This window comes from Talpa occidentalis, unplaced genomic scaffold (genome assembly GCF_014898055.3).
Source record: "Talpa occidentalis isolate TD23 unplaced genomic scaffold, MPIMG_talOcc4v2.1 talOcc4.8, whole genome shotgun sequence".
NCBI classification, from domain to species: domain Eukaryota; kingdom Metazoa; phylum Chordata; class Mammalia; order Eulipotyphla; family Talpidae; genus Talpa; species Talpa occidentalis.
In genome coordinates this window covers 109,528,925-109,553,445 of record NW_023605194.1, presented here as the reverse complement: position 1 = coordinate 109,553,445, position 24,521 = coordinate 109,528,925, and the positions used below count along the sequence as shown (strand labels likewise).

General features: G+C 38.7%; 1 protein-coding gene across 5 annotated transcripts in view; it reads right to left on the bottom strand.

Moving 5' to 3' along the window:
- Positions 1-24,521, bottom strand: part of SLC10A7 (solute carrier family 10 member 7) — a 182,336-nt gene that overhangs the window by 133,183 nt on the left and 24,632 nt on the right. Inside the window, exon 5 of one of the 5 annotated variants that reach the window (XM_054690640.1) lies at positions 7,724-7,782. The exons of 3 other annotated variants lie outside the window; for them this stretch is intronic. In XM_054690640.1, coding sequence (XP_054546615.1) covers positions 7,756-7,782 — 27 coding nt within the window. In that variant the 3' untranslated portion in view covers positions 7,724-7,755. Of the gene's footprint in view, positions 1-7,723; positions 7,783-13,429; positions 13,507-24,521 lie in introns of those variants that run through there. One more of the 5 variants, XM_054690639.1, reaches the window with a different exon arrangement.

Below are 24,521 nucleotides of genomic sequence, written 5' to 3'. Positions count from 1 at the left end.
GAATGGCCATGAAGGAAGAAGATGGGGTGGGGACCCGGAGTACGTGAGGAGCGATTTCATGTTTGTGATCCTCAAATTCACACCACTTGCTAGAGATTATAATAACCACTTAATGTTCGTTTAAAACAAAGAGCATTTATTGGGGATCAAAACTTTGCCTTTCGGGAAGCACAGAGTATAAATCCAAACAGTACCCCTAATAACGCAAAACTTTAAGTGCACAGCTAAACTAAAACAAAATCAAAAAACCCAGGAACCAGACACACAGCCAGGTGCTAGACACACAGCCAGGTGGCTAGACATGTAGAAGCTGTCCAAGCCAGAGCAGCCAAGCAGGAGTTGATGAACCAGTAAATGAGAACTTGTGCCCAGGAATTGAGAATGACAGGCTTTGGCCAGTGGTGGGTGAGACCTGGCACTGAGAACCTGCAGCAGGCAGAGTAGAACATTGGAAGGACTGGCCACTGCCACTGCACAGGCTGCCCACCAACTAGAAAACTCTACTTGCAAAGTCAAGAAAGTAACCACAGGCCTCTATCAAGAGCGCACACAGACCTGACCTTACATTGGCAAGGGATTCTAGAATCCCAAACTAATGTTAGATTCAAAGAAATGAAAAGGCAAAACTGATCAAAAACCAGTGGAAAGAAGTGAATGCAACTTCTCTTTGGGGTCATTTCATTAACCCAGAATAAAGTGGATTCCCACAGAAGACAATTCCCATTACACAGGAGTTTACAGTAACAAATTACAGTGTGAGAAAGCTGGATAAGACCAGTGCAGTTAGGAAAGGAGAAGAAACGGGTCTGTTTACAATACACTAGAAAAGAAAACACTAGGTAAGTGAAAGACCTAGAATTGGAAGGCAAAACTGTAAAACCAGTAGAAGAAAACAGGAGACAATCTGTACACCTTCAGTGAAAGAAAGGAGTTTTAAAAGAAGACTGAAGAAGAATAGAAGAAAAAGGGAAGAGTGAGTGAGTTTACCATGCAACCAAGCTGCTGGGCAGTGAGAGAGAAATTGCTAGAAGCTTCTAGATGGGGGTTGGGGGTTAGTTTCTAGGCCTGCCTTCCTCCTGCCTAGAGCAAAGAAAGCTCTCTTGTTCCAGGAGAGAAAGGCCAACAGCAATGCAGAGGGCACACTCTAATGTCACTGAGTCAGAGAACAAACACCAGCAACCCCTCCCTCCAGGCAAGTTGCGAGATGAGTAAAGTAAGTTCCTTCTTGTTGAAGCCACTTTTAGTCTGGCTTTCTATTACTTGGAGTCGAACTGATATGATCACGTTGCTGAACAAGAGAGGAAATAATAAAGAACAATTAAGCAGGTTGTAGAATCAAAAGTGCTTCCTCTCGGATCTAAATGTGAGGTGGCCTGTTTTTTAGTTAGCATAACCTCTGGCTCCCGCTGCACATGGCCTGGCACAAAACTGGAAAATAAGGAAAAGAAAATGGACCAGCGGTGTTGACCGTGGGCAACCAAAGTCCATTGTCTTTCCGTGGAAAAGTGCCTTGACTGTGTAAATTTATATCATTCAGCCTCCAGTTCACACAAAGGACTGAACTTAATATTTATCTCCTTTCTAAGTATCCATTCAGATAACAAAAAACACAGAGCTACAAGAATGAGTTCCAATGCTGGGTCTTCATTAAATATGGAAATGCAAAATATCTTCTTTTTACTTGAAAGCCATTTTGTAAAGTGCTATGGAAATGCAAACAAACGAAAAATTAAGAAAAGTTTATGCTGTCTGTTTTAAAAGCCAATTACAACTGGCTTTCTGAGAAGCACCCTAATGGCTAGGACATTTTAATATTGCTTACTGCACTATTTTCACTGAGTAAATCTTACCGTGAGTGAAATTTGAGTTACGCACGCCATCTTATATTTTAGTACATTGGCCCACACCGCAGAAAAGTAAGGACAGAACAGCAGTTATAATGGGAGCTGATACCCCACACTCAACATTAAAGAAACACTCCTCACTTCATTCCAACATTTGTGGTGCTGTGCTTTTTAAGCAGCAATGGCTGAAAAGTGTAATTTTACTTCAAAATCATCGCTAAATATTTTCCCTCCACAAATAAATCTAAATGGAGACTAGAATACTGCTACAGGCATATACCAATTGAAGGAAAGATTGATTTTAGAACATGTACCATTCAAATTAACGACCACTTTAATTCTTGACTTGAGAACTATTGCAGAAATGAGCAGAAGTTCGTATATATGCAAGTTAAAAGTAAATGATATCCAGCTGTTTTCCTGCATGTAAGCTCCATTTCTTGCCAATTTCTACAGGTCCATATCTTGATAGCAGTGGAAAAACTATTTAATATCCTTTATCTTGAAATGAAGGGGGCGGGAGAGAGGGAAGGAGTAGCTATTCTTGTTTGTAACTATTCATCTCAATTCAGGCCAGGAAAAAATATATTCAAGTTACTGTTTCTGTGTGCTAAATTGAATCAGGTGTCCTCTCCTCTTAAGAAAATTAAGTTGCTTTTGTGCAAGAGTGTTTTAATGAGAACAGAGTCCGCCGACAGTGATAAATGGGAATGACACCAGAGAGAGCATGTAAGCAGGACGATATGTGCATGTTACAGTCTTGCAGCCTATTTTTCACTGACTATTCTGAATGACTTCGCTGTTTCTTAAGGGGCCTATTAATCTCAAATTTAGTTATTACACAACGTTTATTTGAACATATATTCTGCGGATGATGACAGTTAATAAAGGAAATCTTTCACAAGCTGTATTTTTACATATTGTTCCAACTACAGCTCCCAGTCATTGGATGGTATTGATGGAATAACCGACATTGTGCTGAGGTTTTTTTTTTAAAAGGCACATATATTCAGATTCCTTTCTAAGCACACAGGGACTCTTAAATAACCGTTAAAATGCATACAGAGAAGGAAAAGAAAAAAAAAACCCTACTACAAAAAGGCAGGAGTAAAAGGACATCTTAACTGCTCAACAAAAATTGTTTAAGGTGCAAACTCACCCTTCCAAGACAATCCAGACAGCTTTTAACACTTTCAAAGCTTTGGTGCATAATATGCAATAGTTCTTGCATACCAATCTGCATTTTCACAATATGCATGCAGTAAGGGAGGGAAGACAAAATCAATATTCTTGAGGTGCAAAAAGAATTAAGTAACATAGCTGCTCTGATTTTCTCCTTGGGATGCTGATAAAATATGATGTACTTAAAATAGCGGTGAGCCTATATTTCTTACTTCTGGTAGGATGCTTAAAGGTTTGCAAGAATTATTTTTGCATGTCCTTCAAAACATTTATTAGCTCAAGTAACTTCATCAATTCACTGTGTGGTTCTTGTTACAGGAGAAATTTCTCACTGCAAGCATAACTGGCACATAAGAACAAAACCTAGTGATATCAGCAGCAAATATTTACACAAGTTCAAGATTTCAAATGTGCCTCATAATTGGGATGAACATAAACTTAATCAACACTTTTCAATTGCATCCTGAAATCTCAGCCTTTGGAAGTGTTCGATTTCAATGACATCAGAGTTGTCAAGGGGAAGGGCTCTTAGATGCTATGACAATCCCCTTACAAATGAAGAAATAGAACTTCAGAGACATAAAGGCCCTTTCTTCCAGATTGTTGGTGACAAAGCCATAATAGAGCTCATCTTCTAGATGTGCCCTGTACACTTGCCATCTATTTTGCATATTATTTTTCACAGATATTTGTAGCTATAGGGGAAAAAAAGGCCTACACTAAAATATGAGTAGTAGTTACACTGGAGTAATAGGATTATGAATCTTTTTTTAAATTTTGTGCTTTTCCTTGATTTTCAAGATTTCTGTACTGACTTAGTATTGATTATGGAAAAAAGTACACAGTGCTACCTGTTAAGTAACATTTTAGAAATTCTCTCTTTCATCTTTAGGCAAACTTTGAACAATGCTGTATTACATATTACAGTGCTCAGTGTCTGCTAAAAATCAGATGAAATTGAGGAAAATACCAAGAAAAAACACCTACTAATAAATCATGTGTTATATTAACACTGATCACTTCAGAGGAACAAACGGTGGATGTAACTCAGAGTCTCAACTATTAACGTGACAATACATATTTATCCATGAATAACTTGTTAAGCACTTGTAAATACCTAATACGAAGTGGAAGGGAACTTAAAACATGACACCTGCTTCACATTACACATTTTTAAAATGCCAATTTCTCACTGTTCCTCAAGTTTAATTGTCCTTCATCTTTTGTGCTTCCTATGTCCTGCCTAAAAGGAGTAAAATAATGTCCCTGTAGTTAGTCACTCATTCAACACAAAATTTATTAAGTGATTTACTAAGCTGAGCACCGAGAATACACAAAGAAATATCTTAGGCGCCTAGGATGAGCCTAGAAGATGGACATCCTAACCAGTGTAATCCAAGATCAACGAGATCAAAGAGCAACGGCAGCACAGAAATGAGCAACTAAAGTGTCCTTTCAAGTGGGCTTTTGTGATACCTCCCACTGATAGACAGCAAGCATTTCTCTGATCAATTAATGGAAGCTCTATTTAATGCCAACACAAGCAGTAAGCTCTCAGCACCCCAACACAATTCCCCTAACACTTAGTTTAGAAGGGCATCCACAAAATGTAAGTGACAACCTATGTCAAAGCATCTAATGTTTCTTACAAATTTTAGACTCTAGCTACCCAGCTCTGTTATTTCTGCACTCTTCCATCCCTTAGGTCTGGGAATCTCAGAGCTTCTTAAGAGGGCAATGGATCAATCCCTCTGCAATAACTCTCTCATCAGCTTTTCATTAGCAATAAAATAGCTTTGCTACCATCTTCTGGGAAATAACTTACCATACATTCACAGAACTGCAGTGGACTTCGGCAGATCATCTAATCAAGGCACTTTTCTTCCAAAAGGACTATGCTGAAATCACGTACAAATGGAACCTACCTTTATTAATCCTCGTGTCTTTAAGATCAGAGATGTAAAATCTCCTTTAAAATTCTACATTTAAAAATCTGTATTTTATATCACATTTTTCACTAGCAAGTCCCTTCTTTTTCTGAAGTAATTTTTCATTTGAGATCATCCTTTCTTAAAAATTTATTTATTTATTTATTTATTTATTTATTTATTTATTTATTTATTTATACAAGCACTGGGTACAGTCAGAAGTGCAGGAGGGTGAGAGAATTCACCAGAGCCAGAGCGGGGAGCAGAGCAGGCAGAAGGACCGAAGTACACTACTGAGGGGAGCAGCGGGCGGCAGGAAAGGTCTGTGCGCCATGCAGGACCCTCCTCCGGTGGCCGGGGAGCAGCCGGGATCGAACTGCTCGATGCTGCAGAGGCTACGGGCAGCTTCGCAACCCAGCACTCAACCGCTGCGCCACTGGGGAGGCCCTGAGATCATCCTTTTAAGATAGGACCCCTGGGAAGATCACACATGAGTTGTACTATTGCTATTGCAAGGACTATGTTGTTACATGTCTGCACAACTGGCTCTCAGAATGAGCGGAGGAATGCCAGTTCATAGTCACAGGGCTCATGAAGAGTTGGGGGAGAATGGCAACTTGCAGAGGGCATGGAAGTTCTGTCCGTGCCTTTTCTCCATAGGCTTCTCTTCCCAATGCTTCTCTTCTGTCTGGCTGCTGATTCATAGCCTTTGTAATAAGTCAGTGATCTAGATAGTGAATGGTTTCCCTGAGATCTGTGTGTCACTTTAGCACAGCAATCAAACTTGAGGTGAGGTATAAACTTCTGGTTTACAGCCAATTGGTCAAAAGCACAGATAATAATCTGGGCTTGTAAAGGGCATCCAAGGTCTGAGGAAGGATTGATGGGAATCTCTGATCTGTAGCTGGATGGTTAGAAGCCCAGCTAATAATGTGGGGGGTGGTGCAGTCTGATACCTTCTCCAGGTAGACAACTCAGAATTGAATTCAATTCTCAGACACCCTGCTGGTGCGTAAGAACTGCTTATAGGTGGGAGGAGGCCTACCCATAATCTCCCTCCCCACATTGAAAAATGAGCTGTAAGACACCACCAAATATGAAACAAGTTTGTAATATCTCTAATTTCTAGCCTTTAAATATTCTCACCATGGCCAATTTCAAGCTGTGAACATGACCAGCAAGACGTCCCTAACACCTGATGGCAAGAGATGGCACAATTCTAAAAGTAGAGAAAGACACAAAATGAGCACAAAAAAGAAATTAAGAAATAAAAACCAGAACAATACCAATGGTGGTCAATGAAATTAAAAAATGATTCTTGGGTTGGGGGGGAAACCATGTTAATACTGATACATCTTTAGAGCAAAGATGGCAAGCTTTTTACTGCATAGGGTCAGTGCCACTTTCATGCCACTGATCTAACACCAACTAAGCGTACGCTACACAGTTCTGGTCCTAACCTGGCATTAGCTCAGACACACAGTTTGAAATCTCAGTCCTACACAAGGCTACCCTCACTTCAGATGGGAGTCACACTTTCAGAATCCCAGGCACCAGTATTTCCAACCTAGTGGCTACAAATTTGGGGTAAGGAAGGGTCCCATGACCTCCTATGATTCAATCAGTCAACAGAACAATTTACTGATCTCACTGAAAGTGCTACATTTACTCAGGATTACAGTTTTCTTATAAGGGTACACCCAAAGGTCTGGGATTTCCATTTATATCTTTATGATTGCAGTTGCAAAAATAAACAGGACAGAGAGATGTAACATCATGTCCTGATACAATCACCTTGGGACAATTACACTAATTCTCCCACCTTTCAACACAGCATTTGATTCTCTCTTCATTAATGCCAAGAATTCGTGAATATATAATCACTAATGTAATATAAGCTGAATTTTTAAGTGAATTATAAAATAAGCTTGTTTTCATAATTTAATTTTATTTTTTTCAAAATACAAACTAATTAAGCATAGTTTTCTGTAATTACTACTAAATGTTTTCTTTTTTTAAAGTTAATTGACTTTCAGTGAGCTTCTCCTATATCATTTACTAATGAATAATGTGGTCCTTTTTTTTCAATGTAGCTTCTCAAATTTTTACAGGGGGGCAGAACAGAGTAATTCTTTTTATTCCCTATAAATGCAAAGTGAGATTTAAAAAATAAACCTTCAAGGCATTACATTCAGCAGAATTTAAAGTTTAAATAACACAAATAACAGAGTAACACAGGAAGAAATATTAGAGAACACCTTCCCAATTTCCTAATTTGACATATAAGGATCAGACAGGGCGGGAAGTGACTTGCTCAAGGTCACACGGTCTGGTCAGCGGCTGAGTCGGGATCCCTAGAAAGAGGTCCCGAGCATTCTTCTTTCTCTAGGCCATTAATCTTTATTTGGCTCTACTCTTCTATGTAGGTAAGATATATGTGAATTTCAAAAATACACAGAATGGAAATTGTATAGACACACTAAAACGTAAAACACTAGTCAGCAAGCAGTGGAGCACTAAATCGACTTCAAATTTTTATTAAGGTTATCCTTCTGTTAGTGATTGACCGTATATTAGCTTAGTGGGCCATGCAATAGCTGTAGCGCCACAACTAATGGACTGCCAAGAGATGATTTAATAAAGAGGCCCAGCTGAACAACGGTGTGTAAGTAACTCTGACAACCTGAGGCTTTCTCCTGGTCAAACGTTTTATATCTGTAAGTGACTTTCTCTAAAAAAAAAAATTACCTGAGAAGATACTCTCAGAAGGTTTCACTGTAATAACAGGAGCCCAAACAGTCTTATATAAGTTCAGATTCTCCAAGATCCTAAGGTGTGATTAAAAAAAGGAAAAAAAGCTTTAAGGTCTTGTCCCCAGACCCTTCTGCAGGCACCATTTATAACATGGTTAGAGAGCTAGTTAAACAGCACATTCAGCAAATACACATTGTGTTTCTTTGGACTGAAGCGAAAAGAAATAAAGCAACTTTTTACATGTTGCCTTCTAGGTTTTACTCTGAAATGTGAACAATAGCGTATAGCGTTTGGGAAGGGGTGTGAAATTAAAATATTTATTAAATATATCTTCCCCTGACACAGCAGAAAATATGACAAGAACTCCTTATCTTTACAACATGGATCAACCTGCATTGAGAAGAGGAGACAAAAGCAGCATGGAGAGAAAAATATCCAAATGGGTAATGATTTTTTTTTTTTAAATATCATGCATTTCATTGATGAGAGTTCAGGAGAAAAGATGTCTTCATGTCCTTCTTAACCTTACTCAAGCATTGCAGTCAAGAGTAAAATCTTCAAATGCCCAGAAATACCCCTACACATTTTTAAAAGCTTATCTAGAAAATAACACAGATCCAAGAAAAGATAGAGCTGAAAGCATCTTTATCAGAATATTATTTTTTTAATAGCAGAAATTCTCCAGGATGAAATAAATCACTGCATAGTCACACATGAGAACAGCAGTCGTTAAAAAGAATGTGATAGAAGATCTTGGAGACATATTCACAATATATTGTTCATGGATAAATAGGATTACAAAAAGTATGTATTATGTGATCTCCTCTTATTATACACGTGCACAGATATAAAGGTCGGGAAGAATCACATAAATATATCAATGTGGTGATCTGACAAGTGGGATTATGATTTTTTTGTTTTGTTTACCTTATTTTCTAGATTTCCCACTAGGAATACATACTGCTTATGTAATAAGAAAAAATAAGTGATGAAAAAGTTTCAACCAGTACAAAAGATAAAATTTTCGACTGTCCTTCTGGAATATTGCACGTGACTAGGAGATGCTATCATACAGCATGTGTTAAGACATGACTGAGTGTGACACCTTTCTTGAAAAAGACATTGGTCAAAAATAATGTTTATGGGCCTCCCCTGGTGGCGCAGCAGTTGAGCGCTGGGCTGCGAAGCTGCCCGCAGCCTCTGCAACACTGGTTCAATCCCCGGCTGCTCCCCGGCCACTGGAGGAGGGTCCCGCATGGCGCACAGACCTCTCCTGCCGCTTCCGCTGCTCCCCTCAGCAGTGTATTTCGTCTGTCTGCCTGTTCTGTTCCCCGCTCTGGCTCTGGTGAATTCTCTCACCCTCCTGCGCTTCTGACTGTACCCAGTGCTTGTATAAATAAATAAATAAATCTTTTAAAAAATATAATGTTTATGTGAGAATGTGAACCTGACCCCAAAGAAAAAAGTCATTTTTTCAGAATAATGGCAAGTTTATGTTATTAAAAGAAGACACCTTGATAGCCATGATCCAAATAGTTATTTGGGGGAAATTAAATTGAAAATAAAAGAAGATATTCAAATAATAAATAAAGAGAAATAAATGAAGACAATTATCTGAAATGACTTTGGTTTGAAAGCAAGATGGATGAGGGTTTAAATACTTAAAGCCACAGATAGAATCTTAGGTAAAATAGACTTTTTAATTTCCTTTAAAACAGAGCTTATTATTAATTCATTAAAAAATGTATTTCTTTAACTACTCTTAAAATGGCACAGGTAAAGTCTAGTTCCGATTCATGAACCATTTTAGAGGTTGCTCAATTTCTCATGTAACAAAAACAGAGCTTCCCAAACCTGATTTTTCACATGAAATATTTCCACTAAGAGAACATTTTTAAACATTTGAAATTTGTTTTTAAATTGCCAGTTCAGGGCCTCCCTTCTGGCGCAAGGGATTAAGCACAGCACTATGAAGCAATCCGCAGCCTCTGCAGCATGAGTTCGATCCCCGGCCGGCCAGAAAGAAACCCACCTGGCAAAGCAGACCTCTCCTGTCTCGCCCGCTGCTCCCCTCAGCAATGTATTTCAGTCAGTCTGCCTGTTCTGTTCCCCACTTTGTCTCTGGTGAATCATCTCACCACCCCACCCCTCCCCGCATCTCTGGCCTGTACCCCAGCTCTTATATGCATAAATAAATCTTTAAAAATTTAAAAAAATAAATTGCCAGTTCACAGGCTCCTATAAAATATAAGGTAGCCATGCTCACTGTCTAGATGAGGTTTGTACCTCCCCTCATGGAGTGAGTTATTCAAAACATGAGGAAAAAAAAATCTCCCTCTCTCGACAAATGAAAATAAAGAATGACTAAGAGATAGGAAAATCTTTGCCTTTAAAACTGTGGTTAGGTCATCTTAACATAGACTCTTGATTTCAAATGTGTTCCTAGAAAAATTTAAGGATAAAATGAGGTTTACAGGCAGATTATTTCAGCAGCCTGTCGAAATGCCATTTTCAGATTCAACACCAACTAATGAATTTAATAATAACTTCATTCTCCAATCACTGATATCACTGCTTAGCACTTTTTTTAAGTTTTAGTATTCATTAGAAATTAGAACATATAAGGCACTTGTTTTTCTGCCAACTCTCTTCTGTATTTCCTTTACAACAGTGACGTGATCATAGGAAAGCACTGTTTAAATATGAATGGTCTCTGTAACAAAGTGCCTATTGCATCTAATCATTCATAAAACACCCCGTTGGCCAGGACAGAGTAAGGAGGATGGAAGCACTAGATAACAGTTGAATTGAAAGACCTCTGTTGCCATTTCTTTCCAATCTTTCTCTGCAGTTCTTAAAGATCTCAGTTTAACTGAAGATTTCATCAGACAGCAAGAGAGTTAACAAGTACAGAAAGACCCTTTCAGAATATAAATGAGGTTATTCAAACTAGCCCTCCCTCCTTGACCACAATTAGCTTAAATTCAAGATGCAAATCATGAAAATAGTTTTAAGATTTTTCTTGTATGTCCTTTAACCTGTTTCCTCCTATTCTCTTCTATATTTTCTTCATTTTCTCATCTTAAAGTTGAAAGAGGTTTACATTTCTAGAAAAAAAAAAATGGATGCTTTTAAAAAATGTATTCCCTTAACTACTCCTTACATCTACTTTCTAATCCCCAACTCACTTAATTAAATTCAGCGTGAATTTAAATTGCAATTAACATCTTTTGAGGGATTACATGTTCTAATCACAATTATGCAGTGAATATTTGAAACACATACATTTTGTTATATTATCTGAAATGTAAATTGGAGTCCAAAAAAGATGTGTAATAAAAATGTATAGTGCTGAAGACTTTATTATGGAACCTAAGGGAATAAAAATGAGATCAAAGAGTAAAAGCACTGAAACAAGAATGAAAACAAAATTTACCTCCAAAATTACTGGCAATGGCCCCATTTGGTTCCCACTTAACCTAGCTTCAATACAGTTCCAAGAGCTTTCATTAACCAAACTGAATTCCTCACACCCCCATCCAACCCCCAGATCATTAGTTCACAGGGTTTTAAATGAGATGATACATCAAAATCTTTAAGAGTAGAAGACAAAAGCTGTTTTTCTGATCCAGGAATTTATGATGAAATGACCCAACTTCTATTGCTTTTCCTTCAAAATAGCACTTCAAAAACAGAAGGAAAAAAAAAGCTGACATTTACTAAGCAGCTTCTATGTGCCAAACAGCATTATTTCATTTAACCCTCCAAATGACCTGCTGAGGTATTATTCCATTTTATAGAGGAGAAATATAAGTCCGAGCGATGTTAAGTGGTTGACAGAACTAAGCCAAATGAATCTGTGATGAAGGTTGGACTCTTACCCAGGATCTTGCACAAGGGCAGTGTCATAAATGTGACACCTTAGGAAGAACGTCCAGGACACAGCACCTGCCTTCAAATTTCAACACAGCTACAATCCTCTCAGATAGGCCACTGGGATTTCAGTGCCTCAGCAGACACCGTCTACTCTAGTGATGACTTGAGAAAATACCCCAAGAAGTCCCATTCTTGGGCACCTCAGGGTTCTTTCTGCAAAATGCTAGGGCTTGCTGACACCGTGTTTATTCCACAGTCTCCCAATCAGTGTATAGCACTCAGAGCAGCTTTCTCATAGGCAGAGAACTGGTTTATTCCTCAACGCCAAGTATCCTTTAGGTAACTTTCCTCCCAGGTGCTGTCTGTACACTTATGGGTGAGCTCCAGGGTCCAGTTTCTCTTTAAAGAACTAATGCAGGGCCTCCCTGGTGGCGCAGTGGATTGAGCACAGAGCTGTGAAGCTATCCGCAGCCACTGCAGAGCTGGTTCGATCCCGGCCAGCTGGGGAGATACCCACATGGTGCGGCAGACCTCTCCTGTCCCCCCCTTGCTCCCCTCAGCAGTGTACTTTGGTCCTTCTGCCTGTTCTGCACCCTGCACTGTCTCTGGTGAATTCTCTCACCCTCCAGAGCCTCTGGCCTGTACCGCGGTGCTTGTGTAAATAAATAGATCTTAAAAAAAATAAAAAATTTAAAAATTTAAAAATTAAAAAAAAGCTTTATGAACAAGCTTTATGAACAAAAAAGGAGACTAGTTAGACTAATTCTTATTTTTCCCTTTGAGGTAGTCATTATCGATAATATCAAGTCACTAAGCTGTTTACCCAGTCAACCCTGAGAAGCAAGGTTGAAAAACTCCTTAACCTGGGTTTTCTCTCATTTATCCATGATCCATTGTCTTAGATCTATGTGACATGACTATGCTTAATGTGCCAAACTAGCTGCACACAGATAGGGACACAATTCAGTGACTGGGACCAAAGGGCTGTGTTTCTGTATGTAGATTACCCCCTAGAACAACCCTGATATGCAGGCACTAGGGAGTGCTAGATTTGGCTTATGTAGGTCTGAATCCAGCTAGAGGACTTCAAACACATTTAATCATTTCAAATATGTTCCCTCATCTCAAAAATGGGTGTAATGTTAGTCTCTACTCATTAGTATTTTGTGAAAATTCAATGATTACGCATTAGTATAGTAAATGCTTAATAAATATTATTAACTATATCATCATCAGTAATATCACAATACAAAGTGGTAAGAACCATTAATCAATGATAAATTAGGAATCCAGAAACTGAGATAACATTTTTGGTAAATTTGTAAAAGATAGAGACAAATATATTTAGGTGGGAAGAAAAAAGAAGATGGACAGGGGGTGTGAGGCAAGTCTTTTTAAAAATATAGTTTATTTTTTATATTCCATGAGTGAAATAAACCATCCAGTAACTGTTTTTCCGTTTCTGGCTTATTTCACATAACATAACCCCTCAAGATCCATCCACTTGGTTCTGAAAGGCATTCTTTCTTTTTGTTTTTTTTTTTTTTTAACAGTTGAGTGGTATTCCATTTCTGGACTTTTTTGTGCCTCTCGTAAAATAACAATGTGGAGAGGGTAGAAGTGGTATAAATGGTCGGTGGAGGTAGGCAGGTGGTCGGCACAGTCAGAAGTTACTATTGGTGTGAGGTTGGCCATTTAACTCAGCAACTTCACAAAGCTGCCCACGGGCACGTGGGATAATGCTTCCTTGGTTAAGAGTAAAGGAGATTCGAACACTGGGACCCACAGACAGACATCTGGATATTACCATCAAAATCAACGCAAGTCTTCATTCAGCAGCATTTGATGAATTCCTACTGTAGATAAGGAACTGGGATTTTTTTTAAAAAATATGTAATTCCTGTCCTCGAGAACATTTCAGCCTACAAGGTAGAATTGAATGTGTCAAAGCCAAATCTACTTTAAAGAAAACAGGCATTGGACAAATGCTTATTTAAACACAGATTTTCCTCATATTTATTTAAAAACAGCACGCATGTTCTGCCCACAGGAGAGGATGCAGCCCGCACTAGTGGTGGGAGAACAACCGGGTATAAAGCGGTGTAGGAATTTGACTTTTCTACCTATCTCATGGTCCTATGGCTGCCTCTGATATCTTTTCTTCAATGTCTTTAATTTTTTTTAAAGATTTATTTATTTATACATACAAGAGCTGGGGTGTAGGCCAGAGGTGGGGGTGGGGGGAGAGGATCCACCAGAGACAGAGTGGGGAACAGAACAGGCAGATCAACTGAAATACACTGCTGAGGGGAGTAGCGCACAAGACAGAAGAGGTCTGTTGCACCGTGTGGGTTGCTCCCTGGCACGCCAGGGAATCGAACTTGTGCTGCAGTGACTGGCAATAGCTTGATAGCGCTGTCTTTAACCCCCTGCACCACCAGAAAGGCCCTCCCTCTTCTATGTCTTATCATCAACTCTTGTTCAAACTTAACATTTTGGGGGCTATCGTGGAGGACTTCGAGTACCCAAGTGGTGGGGTGCTGTGGTACACACACGGGGAGAGTCTGATTCTATGCCTCTAGACCATATAGAGTCTTGTCAACCAATGCTGCCTCAACAAAAAAATAAAAACAGAAATATTACAAAAAAAAAAACAAAAGCTAGATAAAATGAAATTATAGGGAAGAAAAAGTTATTTTTCAGGAATGTGCTTGACTAGGCCTCCTCCTGGAACACGTCTTGTTATATGGCTGATTCTGAGATACAGATAGACATGTTCTATAGAGCTGTGTATGCATAGGTATATTCCTGGATGCACATGTATATTCAGGCATATATATATACACACTCGGACACATGCACCACACACACTACACCATGTATGTAACCAACTAAGTGGATTTTGTAACGCTATAAAAGAACTCCTCTATAACATAAAGAAGTGTTACTTAGACATAACTGACTCTTCCCCTGACCCCAAAGATGTAGAGTCAACTGCCTTTTCAGGAAGGAGTCTCTTTTTAACACCAGTTATCGGCCTCAAAGTTTGACAAAGTTTTCACTGGAGGTTTAGAATGATCAGAAAGAATCAGGTGAATTCTTTCTCATGAGATAAATGGTAACCGTCCTATTAGTCTATGGTGTCTAACTGATTTTCTGCATCTGCTGGTCTATAGATATTTTTCTCAAGTTCCTCCTGGTAAATCTGCACAGCCTTAGGAATGCTGGAGGGTCTGTTGGTATGAGACATGCTTTGGCTTCATCTCAAAGACCACCTGGTCCCAATCCCTCAAAGGTATTCAAAGTGCCCATTATGGATATCACTCCATGCAATAGATCAGTGATCAGTGCTAGGAAAGCACAAATCACAGGTGATATATTTAAAACTGTTCTCCACCACATATTGCCATTTTAAGTTAGTTTTAAGTGAACAAATGTATCAGAAACAGTTACACATATAGCAATATCTAGAAACTTTCCTAAATGTTGGCATACACTAAACAATATCTCTAGAAACTGACTCAACCAGATTTTCTTTTCCACTCAATTTTCTTTTAGCATTTCAAGTATGGCTTGCTATAAAACTAATTGCTTAAGAACATATGCTAGGATTTTGCTTGAGGAGTCTTTCTCTCTTTAAGTAATGTGTATTTAAGTATTTTTCAGTCTCAAATTGTGGTTGAAACTGAAGTCACTCCCCTTTGGTGAAAAACAAAAGGTAGATAATCTCAGGGAATACATAATCTCCTGAAATCCACTGTAGTACAAAGCCATACATCTTAAAATAATGGTCTAGTAACTGAAAATGATAACTCATAATGGCAGTTAAGGATCATTACGGCAAATACTTCTGAGTCAGACTAAAGGATTTCCGTTCTTTATCCTCTCATTTAAAATTCCTTTTACACCCATTTTACAGCTGCGACAGGGGCCAGGGAAAGGAATTTCTCTAAATCTGGATAGCTGCAGTTAAGAGAGGCAGAATTTGGCAACGTCTGTAGACACAGAAGCCCACACGCTTTCTCCTCACTAGCTTATGGCAACAACATTTAAAACCTCATCCGAAAACAACTTATGGTGCAGTTGAAGCCACCTCCTCTTACCAAACTCCTAAACCCAAGAAAAGATCCCTCTATCCTAGCCAAGCATCTCCTCACCTCCCTTTCCCAAATGCAGCGTCACGCAGCTTTCTAAAGCTACCTCAAAAGCAAAGAGAAAGCAAAGTGATGCTAACGTGAAATATAAAATCCTTCAGCACCTTAGAAAACTAAGTTTCCCCTATTTTTTAAAAATAGGGGTGGTGGGAAAATGCACTGCTGTCGCCCTCCACCTGGGCGGATGCTGTACATCTCCACTGAACACAAATCAACCCAAGTGCCTGTTTCTGGAAAACGCTTCCATGTACTGCAGGCCCACCGAGGCAGGGAAACAAGCCCAGCAATTAATTAAGAAATGAATGGCTTTTCAGAGTGCTACAAGAAAAAGAACTTCAGCTAATAAACTTTCTCTCTCTCCTTGCAGTGCAATCTTCCTACAGACTTCCTCCCCTCATTTACATATCTGTGCTGGCCCTATTCTTTTTTTTTTTTTCCTTCCAAGCCCCTTTGCCCTTTCAATCATGAAGCATATTACTCCACTGTCAGTGCGAAGCAGTTCCTAACAACAGGGAACCCAGCTGGGATAGGAAGAGGGCAGCAGGCTCATGCATTAACATAATAATCCAACTGTGTTCCCATAGGCCCTCAGGGCAGACAGCATATTAGGTAGGCCTCCTGTGCAGACCCTGGCGGAAGCTGCCTGATCACCTGCCTGTCAACCTGTGGCAGCCAGAGCCGGCTCAATAGCACCAGCTCCTGCCAAGTAGTGGTGCCCAATTACCTTCCTACAAAAGACAGAAATGCATTTTTCTCTGTCTGCTTAATGTACTCAATGCAATTCCTTATTTACGATTTGAATATACCTTTCTGCATCGTTTCCAGGAGATTGACTTACTCCCTTTTAACTTTTGAAATTCTGGTCGTCTAAAGGCAATAGCACAGTAGGCAGAAATGAGACTCAACACCAGATTTCAAGTACAAAAGCCTGGGTCACCGATGCTGTAGAGAGTCTTTTAAGGAGATCGTGGTTGGGAGGGATGGGGAAGACCCAAAATGGTGGCCATCACCATCATTTCCTCTGGTGGGAAATCCTATACCAATGTCTTCTTGAAGTATAGTCTGTAAAATTCTTATCCAAGCATGTTCTAAAGTTCCCACAAAGCCCAGGCCTTTGTACTCGCTGATCACCTCATATGGGAACTGTATGGATCACTATGATTGACTGAAGGAGAAGAAAATCACAAAAGACAGGACAAAAGTATTGTTTTAAACCCTAAATTATTACTGAAGACATTTTTAAAAGAAGCTGGTGTCACGTTTATGCTTCTTTACTGTATGCATGTATGAAATACATGTTTTATTTTAACACCGCAGTTTCTGGAGTCTTCAATTTAGTCTATGTGGGGTTTTCCTTCCTAGTCACAATAACCATTAAATAAGAAATAGCCAGGGGGTATATTCCACTAAAAAGATGTTATTTATATGTTACACCAGATCATCCTTAAAACACCATGAGCATACTTGAAATTAGAATTCATTTCTGTATATTAAACATAGTTATCTCATTTCTTAATGAAATTGCCCCTTACAAAGGTTGCAAAGAAGGTGCATACTTTGACATTTAATTTCATATGGGAAAAAATACTGTAGGAGTATTACAAATAGCATTATTTAAAAGAGCATGACACCGCCAATTTGGCCACGGAAACATTTTCCATTGATCAGGTATTTCTTCTATTTTTTAATTTTTTTTTTTTAATTTTTAAATGTGAGTCAAGGATTTCTTTTTAATAAGTGAGTTTCTATAATGTTACATTTTGGGTTTTTTAACAGCCATTTTAATTAAAAAAAAAGAATCCTTCAATCAAGCCAAAGTGCATTTATCTAACATTTCTATGAATTTTAAATGATAGGGAACAAATCAGATTGTTAAGCCAAACCATCTGATATTTTAATATACATCCTAATAATTAAGTAAAAGTTCAGTATCAAGGGCCATGTCTACACGGCCGGGGTCACCCTGTCACCGTAGCACTGAGAGTCTGTACAGCACATTCACAGATGAGGGCGACCCTCCCCCAGCATGTCAGCCTTGGGATTACCTCCCTCCATATCAGAGAGGGGTTTTTTAAAGAAGGTAAATGCCCTCTTTATGAGCAAACTTGTTTGCTCTTGACTAAACGACCTGGGGAAAATACAAATAAAAGAGAAAAAGAAGACTAATTTTTTTTTTTCGTTCTTCTGTGAGTAAGCCTGAGTTATTTAATGGCCTTTCAACACCACATCATGATACAGTATATGCTGATGGAAGTATAAATACAAAATACTAAACTCAATAATAAAAATTAATGCTCATATATGTGTTAAATAGCGAAATTACACATATCCCCTTTTTGATTTTTTGGGCATTCCTAACTTCCTTTATTCTTCATAATTTCTTACTTTTAACAAAATGTAATGCATCTTCCTAGTCATTAAATACAGAAACTTGATTTTTTATTAAAAAACAATAAACAACAGCCACGTGCTGACAGGTTAACTGGTAGCCCAGATTTTACCACTTTTCTTCCTTCTAGGGTGGGGGCAGGAGGCGTCCACTCTGGAGCAAACAAAGAAAAGCAGTGATGGCAAGCAGAAACCTAGCTATCCATTAGTAAAACTCGATTTTAACTTCAACAGCGACTTACACAGCTAGAATAATTTGATCTCTGAAGGATGGTAGAGGAGGGAATAAGGGACAGCATTTTAGAACCATTTCTAGCACAAGTAATTCCATTCTGGATGAGGTTAAAATTTAAAAAACAAAACTCAACATGAATGAAGGAAGTGTTATTTCAAACTTTCAATGGGAACAAACAGAATGGAAAAGGCTGTGAAAGAAATCAGATTTCAGGGGAAGCATAAAGTGCCAGTTTTTAAATCTGCCCTTCCCCTCCCCATAGCTGTTTTCTTTAGGCTGTACATTCTTATAAATTGAAATACATCACATCTTCATTTTGATTCTACCGGAGCATTCCCTTCCCTCCAGAGAATTACCTCGAGAGGACCCTCTTCTCCCCAAGGAAAACTGTTTGATTCTAAGGACTTTATCTACCCAGTTCAATTTGGTAGTGTAGATATGGCTTCAGAGGTGGTTTGCAGCTGGAATATTTTGACATTTCTGCCACAGATAAGATTAAGTATGAAATATCAAAATTACACGTTAAAATAGATGCCATTTTACTTTGTTTCTTTCTGAATAGCCCTTCAGCTGTTGAGGCACATACGTTTTTCCCCAGGCAAAATCCCCAGGCTAAAATAACTGAGCCTCATATCTTCAGGAAACACAGCTTCCCAAACATTATTCTCAGGTACCTGATTATCTATCAGCTACAGTTTCATTTCCTATTAATCATGTAAATCTTACTTGAAAAAGAAAAAAACTCCTCCCCCAAAACAGTTCTTTTCTACCAACTGTTCATATTGGATAAACCTATGGCAATATTTAATTTTCAATTGCTTTTTATTAAGCTGTTATTTGTTTTAGCAGAGTTAGAAGTCACAGAGGTTAAGAACTGGTTATTTTTGTACCCCAAAATAACTTACCTTCCATGATCGCCCCTCTAGTGCACGTTATCCCACCCTTGCCGTGCGGGAAGAGCCCTCCCATCCCCCTGGGATCTAATCTTACCACTTTGCAACCTCACACTCTCAGGCAATTTTACAATCATTTTAAACAGTAACAGGTGCTTCAAGGCTATCACTCCAACCTCAGGTAAGGAAAAACATTACCTGAAATTAAAACTAAGTAAATTTAACAAATCAAAACTCAGTAAATTTAACTAACAAATTAAAAGTTAATTAAATTAACTGTTGTTAAGATCTTTCAAGCCATCCTAGATTAAAAAAACGAAAAATTTAAGATTTACATTTAATCTCAAAGTTTTTGAAATCAAGAGAAATTAAAATGCATGTTGAATACCGCCTTCTAACAAAGCCAACGTGATTTATCTTGTAAGCAGTATTCTTTTTTTTTTAACCCAGCAGTTAACCATGTCTTTCTTTCTTTTTTCTTTTTTCTTTTAATTAATTAATTAATTATACAAGCACTGGGTACAGTCAGAAGCGCAGGAGGGTGAGAGAATTCACCAGAGCCAGAGCGGGGAGCAGAGCAGGCAGAAGGACCGAAGTACACTGCTGAGGGGAGCAGCGGGCGGCAGGAGAGGTCTGCGCGCCATGTGGGATCCTCACCCGGTGACCAGGGATCGAACCGGCGCTGCAAAGGCTGAGGGCAGCTTCGCAACCCAGCGCTCAACCGCTGCGCCACCGGGGAGGCCCAAGCATTATTCTTTAGCACATAATTCTATCACAAAAAGTTACAGACATTTACTACCTCAATACCCACTCAAATATTAAAGCATCATGCATTAAGTTATTCAAATAATTTTAAAAAGCAAGCTTACTTGCCTGTTCTTACAACTTAGCTTACAACAGATGCTGGGACAGAAATAAGAACTAAAAGATAAAGAAAAAAAGAACAACACATGACAGGTGTAGGGAAAGGAAAAATGTCAGGCTTTTCTGCCCTCCCGCCATCAGGATAGATGATGGATCCTTGCGGTCCTGAATGCATGCCTGATGGCGGGCACCTGGAGTAGGGTGTGGGCATAGGTAGATGGGATTCACCTGGGCTAAGACTGGGCTTTTAAGGTCGGTGTCACAGGGACGCCAGCAGAAGCCAAGAAGCCGAGAAAGAAGTAGCAGAAGCCGAGAGGCCTGCCAGCCTCCCCGCCCCCCAGCACGCCTGCCTGCCGTGTACCTGGTAACTCCAATAAAAGACCTGCAAAAAAAACCAGGACTCTGACTCCTCTTTTACCCGGTCTGCTGGATTAGAAAACCTGCACTGTGGTCCATTCCTGACCCTTACAACAGGCTAGAGGAAGCAATGGGAACAGAAGCCTGTGAGTAAGGAAGGGAGAGTAAATAAAGAGTGGGAAGTAAACAGCTAACACTCTTTGATAATATGTGTTTTTTGTTTTTGTTTTTTTTAAAAAAGGATTTATTTATTCATGCACATAAGAACTGGGATGTAAGCCAGAGGTGCAGGGGGTGAGACAGAGTGGGAAGCAGAACAGGCAGATCTACTGAAATACACTGCTGAGGGGAGCAGCGGGTGAGCCAGGAGAGGTCTGCTGCGCCATGTTGGTCAGCTGCAGTGGCTGGTGATAGCTTGATAGCACTGTCTTTAAGCCCTGCACCACCAGGGAGGCCCAATAATATGTTTTCAAAGCATAATTAAACACTCTCAACACACAGTGTGGAGGGAGAACCATTCCACCAAGAGGTGACACCTACAGTAATGGCCCACACAGTAAATGGAAGGTAGCAGAAGCGGAGGGGGGAGCCAATACACAATGCAACTCAAAATGAATATATTAACAGGTCATTCGCCAGTAACATTGTGACTTTGTGAAAACAGAAGTCCTTTAGGGGCTTCTGCTTCACATATACGTATTTTAAATATGTGTGTGTTTATATGTGTGTGCCCAAGCATTTGTGTCATGGAGAAGAGAAGGGAGACACAAGTAGCTCCTCGGAAAAGGGAACAAGAACAGACCCCGGGACCACAGTAGAGTGGAACGCTGCTTCTCCCGCCGGACCTTGGTCTTGGAAACATGACTCTCACATTTTGCCATATAACCAACTCCAAGGAATCGGCAATAATGCTGCCGTATTGGAAAGTAGTGTTACTCTTGCTTAAAGTAAGCCATTAACTGAGCTTAGAAATATTTTTGGTACAGTGGTCATAACTGACTCAACTGGCACTACAAAAGAAGAAAACAGATCGAGAAACTGCTCCGTGATGGTAAATGGTATCGTTCACACAGAGTGGCCAGCAACAGCAACAGGTAGAAAGGCGAAATCACAGCTCGCCCTTTGTCACTAAAGTAACAATAAACTCTGCCCGCCTGAAAAAAGAATACAACTGCTTCCCTAGTTTGTTGTGCAAGAAGCCAATTTTATCCTGGCTTCAATACATAAGTCTAGAAACAAAGAAATAAATCAATTAATCCTTACAAACTGCTCCCAGGAGCTACATTTTCCTCTAGGAGTTGAAAAGCAGCCTTAGCCACCACATGGAGAGCATGAAATCTCTGCACTGTACTTTGCTACACGTCTATCTTCAATTAGAGTTAAAGCCATTTTTACAGTTTTCATGCCAAGTTTATATTATTAGATGTTAAACAATGCGCTATTAGCACTTAGAAGTGCTAACGCTGCCTAATGATCCTCTTGATAACATCGGTTTAGGATTATATGCCAAAGAAGGCAAGAATAAGGCTATTACTTGATTTTGTTGTTCCATAATGATATTGAAAAGAACCGAAACCCAGGGGCAAGGCCAGCCAAAATCTTTGGTCGTTTTGATACTCTCATCTAGAGGCTAAGTCATCAAAAGTTATGATTAGATTTTCACATATCGCCTCGAATAAATTCAGCTAAAAGCTTTTAGAGGCTTTAGGATTAAGACAAACCTAAAATAGCAAATGTATTCCTATTTCCCAAGTTATATATCTAAACTATGTAAAACTACCTATACCACAAACAGGTAAAGGACAACAAGAATTTTTAATTAGCATTTCATAAGACCGATGTGAAAAGACAGAGGTCAACAATTAATAAGGTTCAGCTTTCCCACTACTGGGGATTTATTCTGAATCCATTTTACGACCAGGAAGCTCTGGTCCAAAAAAATCTCTACAACAGTTAGAAGTTGAAGTCCCAGTACCCGAAAAGTAATGGTGGGAGTTTTAAAAAGTTTTTTTTTTTTTCCCCACATATAAAATATGTAGTTCCTAACTATTCATTTGTCATTTTAACTTAGAACCATAACACCCACTTATTTCTCCCCAAATGATCACACACCGGAGAGCATATCTCTTCTGGATAAGAAGAACAACTCAGAGATTTCCATTCAACACAGGAGGTCCTTTTGGTCTCTCTTTTTTGGTATGCATGCTTCCCAAAACTACACAAAAGAAAACCTATCCAAAAGAGAAACAGACTCACTAAAATTTAAGGTTACTCCAACAAAAGGGTTAATTAGAGAAACAAATTTTCTCAGACTGTTAATAATGGGAATGACACACACTATCTGCCCATAAGTCATTCTCAGGTATCTTTGATCTTTCAGTTGCCTACAGTAGCCTGGCCTCTGGGACTCACTCAGAACCAGACATCTGGCTACTTTGTTGTTTTAGACTAATCTCCTCCCAGGAGAGCTCAAGAAGTGACACCAGGCAAGGAGGGTCCTGGCAAGGGAAAAAACATTACAGTATTAGCAGATTTTCTTTTTGAGTGGACGAGAGTATCAAAATTGTCTTCGAATTTCTACAGGGGTCTTAGGATCGCTTCTGTTCTGTGGTTTTACTCTGGCATGATTTAAATAGGATGTATATATTCTGTCTTGAAGGCCCATCAATCATCTTTAAGAATTCACTGAATGTTAATCATCAAATATTACAATGTGTAGAAGAAGTTGTGGAGAAAAATACAAATAAGATTAATTCTTCACCCATCTGTTAGGGTTGGGTGATGACTGATAAAACAAAGATTTTAATTGTCAGCTGAAGGATTACACCAAAATTGTGGGATAATGTCTGCAATTTGCAAAAGACAGTGTAAGACTCCCATTATATCAAACTCTCTGTTCTGTTTTCTTGTTTTGCCTGGGATTTTGGGAAAGAATTTAAGCTACCAATCTACCAGATTTTATTAAAGTGTACTTCTCTAAAATGTCTCTGAGGCATCCAAGTGGAAGGAGCAAGAAGTGATGTAAGCCTCATAACAGATAAGTCCAGGACAAAATGCTATTTTTGAAGGGACAGAGATCATCAATATTTTCCCCAAGGCAACAAATAATCATCAACATCTTAATACCTTTTTAAGGATTATTGTTCAATTCCCACAATCTATACATTCTGAGAAAGAAAAAATAATGTACCATTTGTTACACAAATAGAAGTCAAACGGGATAACTGCTTAATCCATGAACTTTAGTATTTTATCCTAAAAACCCCTTTTATTTATTTCAAATACATTTGGATAATCTATGAAATCAAATGTCGCACTACAATGTCACGTTTCTGTTTTTATACAGGACAATAGAAAAGAGCAGATTACTAAAATGTCTAATATGTTCACCTCATATCGACCATTAGAAGAAAGTCCTTGTTTCATGTTTAAATTATCTTTGTAATATTAAAGATACATAACTATATAGTGACTTCTTCCTTGTGCTGTTCTCACAAGCTAACAATTCCAACATCTTATTTTATCATCACACTATCTGCTATTAATATCCATTGTAATTTCCACTACAGATGAAAACTGTCAGAATATGAATGTAAGAAAGACAATTTTAAGCAATAATAATTCATTTATGATTAAATAATATCCCAAGTACAGCAAAAGAATTATGTCAGAGTGAAATAAGCCAGTCACAGAAAGACAAATACAATTCCACTAATATGAGGTTTCTAGAATAGTCAAATTCATGGAGACAGAAAATTGAAAACTTGGTTGCTGGGGGATGGGGAAGGAGGAATCGGGAATTAATATTTAATGACTATGGAGTTTTACTTTGGGAAGATGAAAAAGTTCAGAGAGAGACGGTAATGCTGATTATACAATGCAAATGTACTTGATGCTACTGAGCTGTATACTTCAAAAAGATAAACTGGAAATTTTTGTTATGTATATTTTGTCACAATTTGTAAAAAGAAATTATATTAGAAACATAATAATATGAAAAGTCAAAGATAATAAAAATTCAGAGATCTTTTCTTTGTAATGTCTCT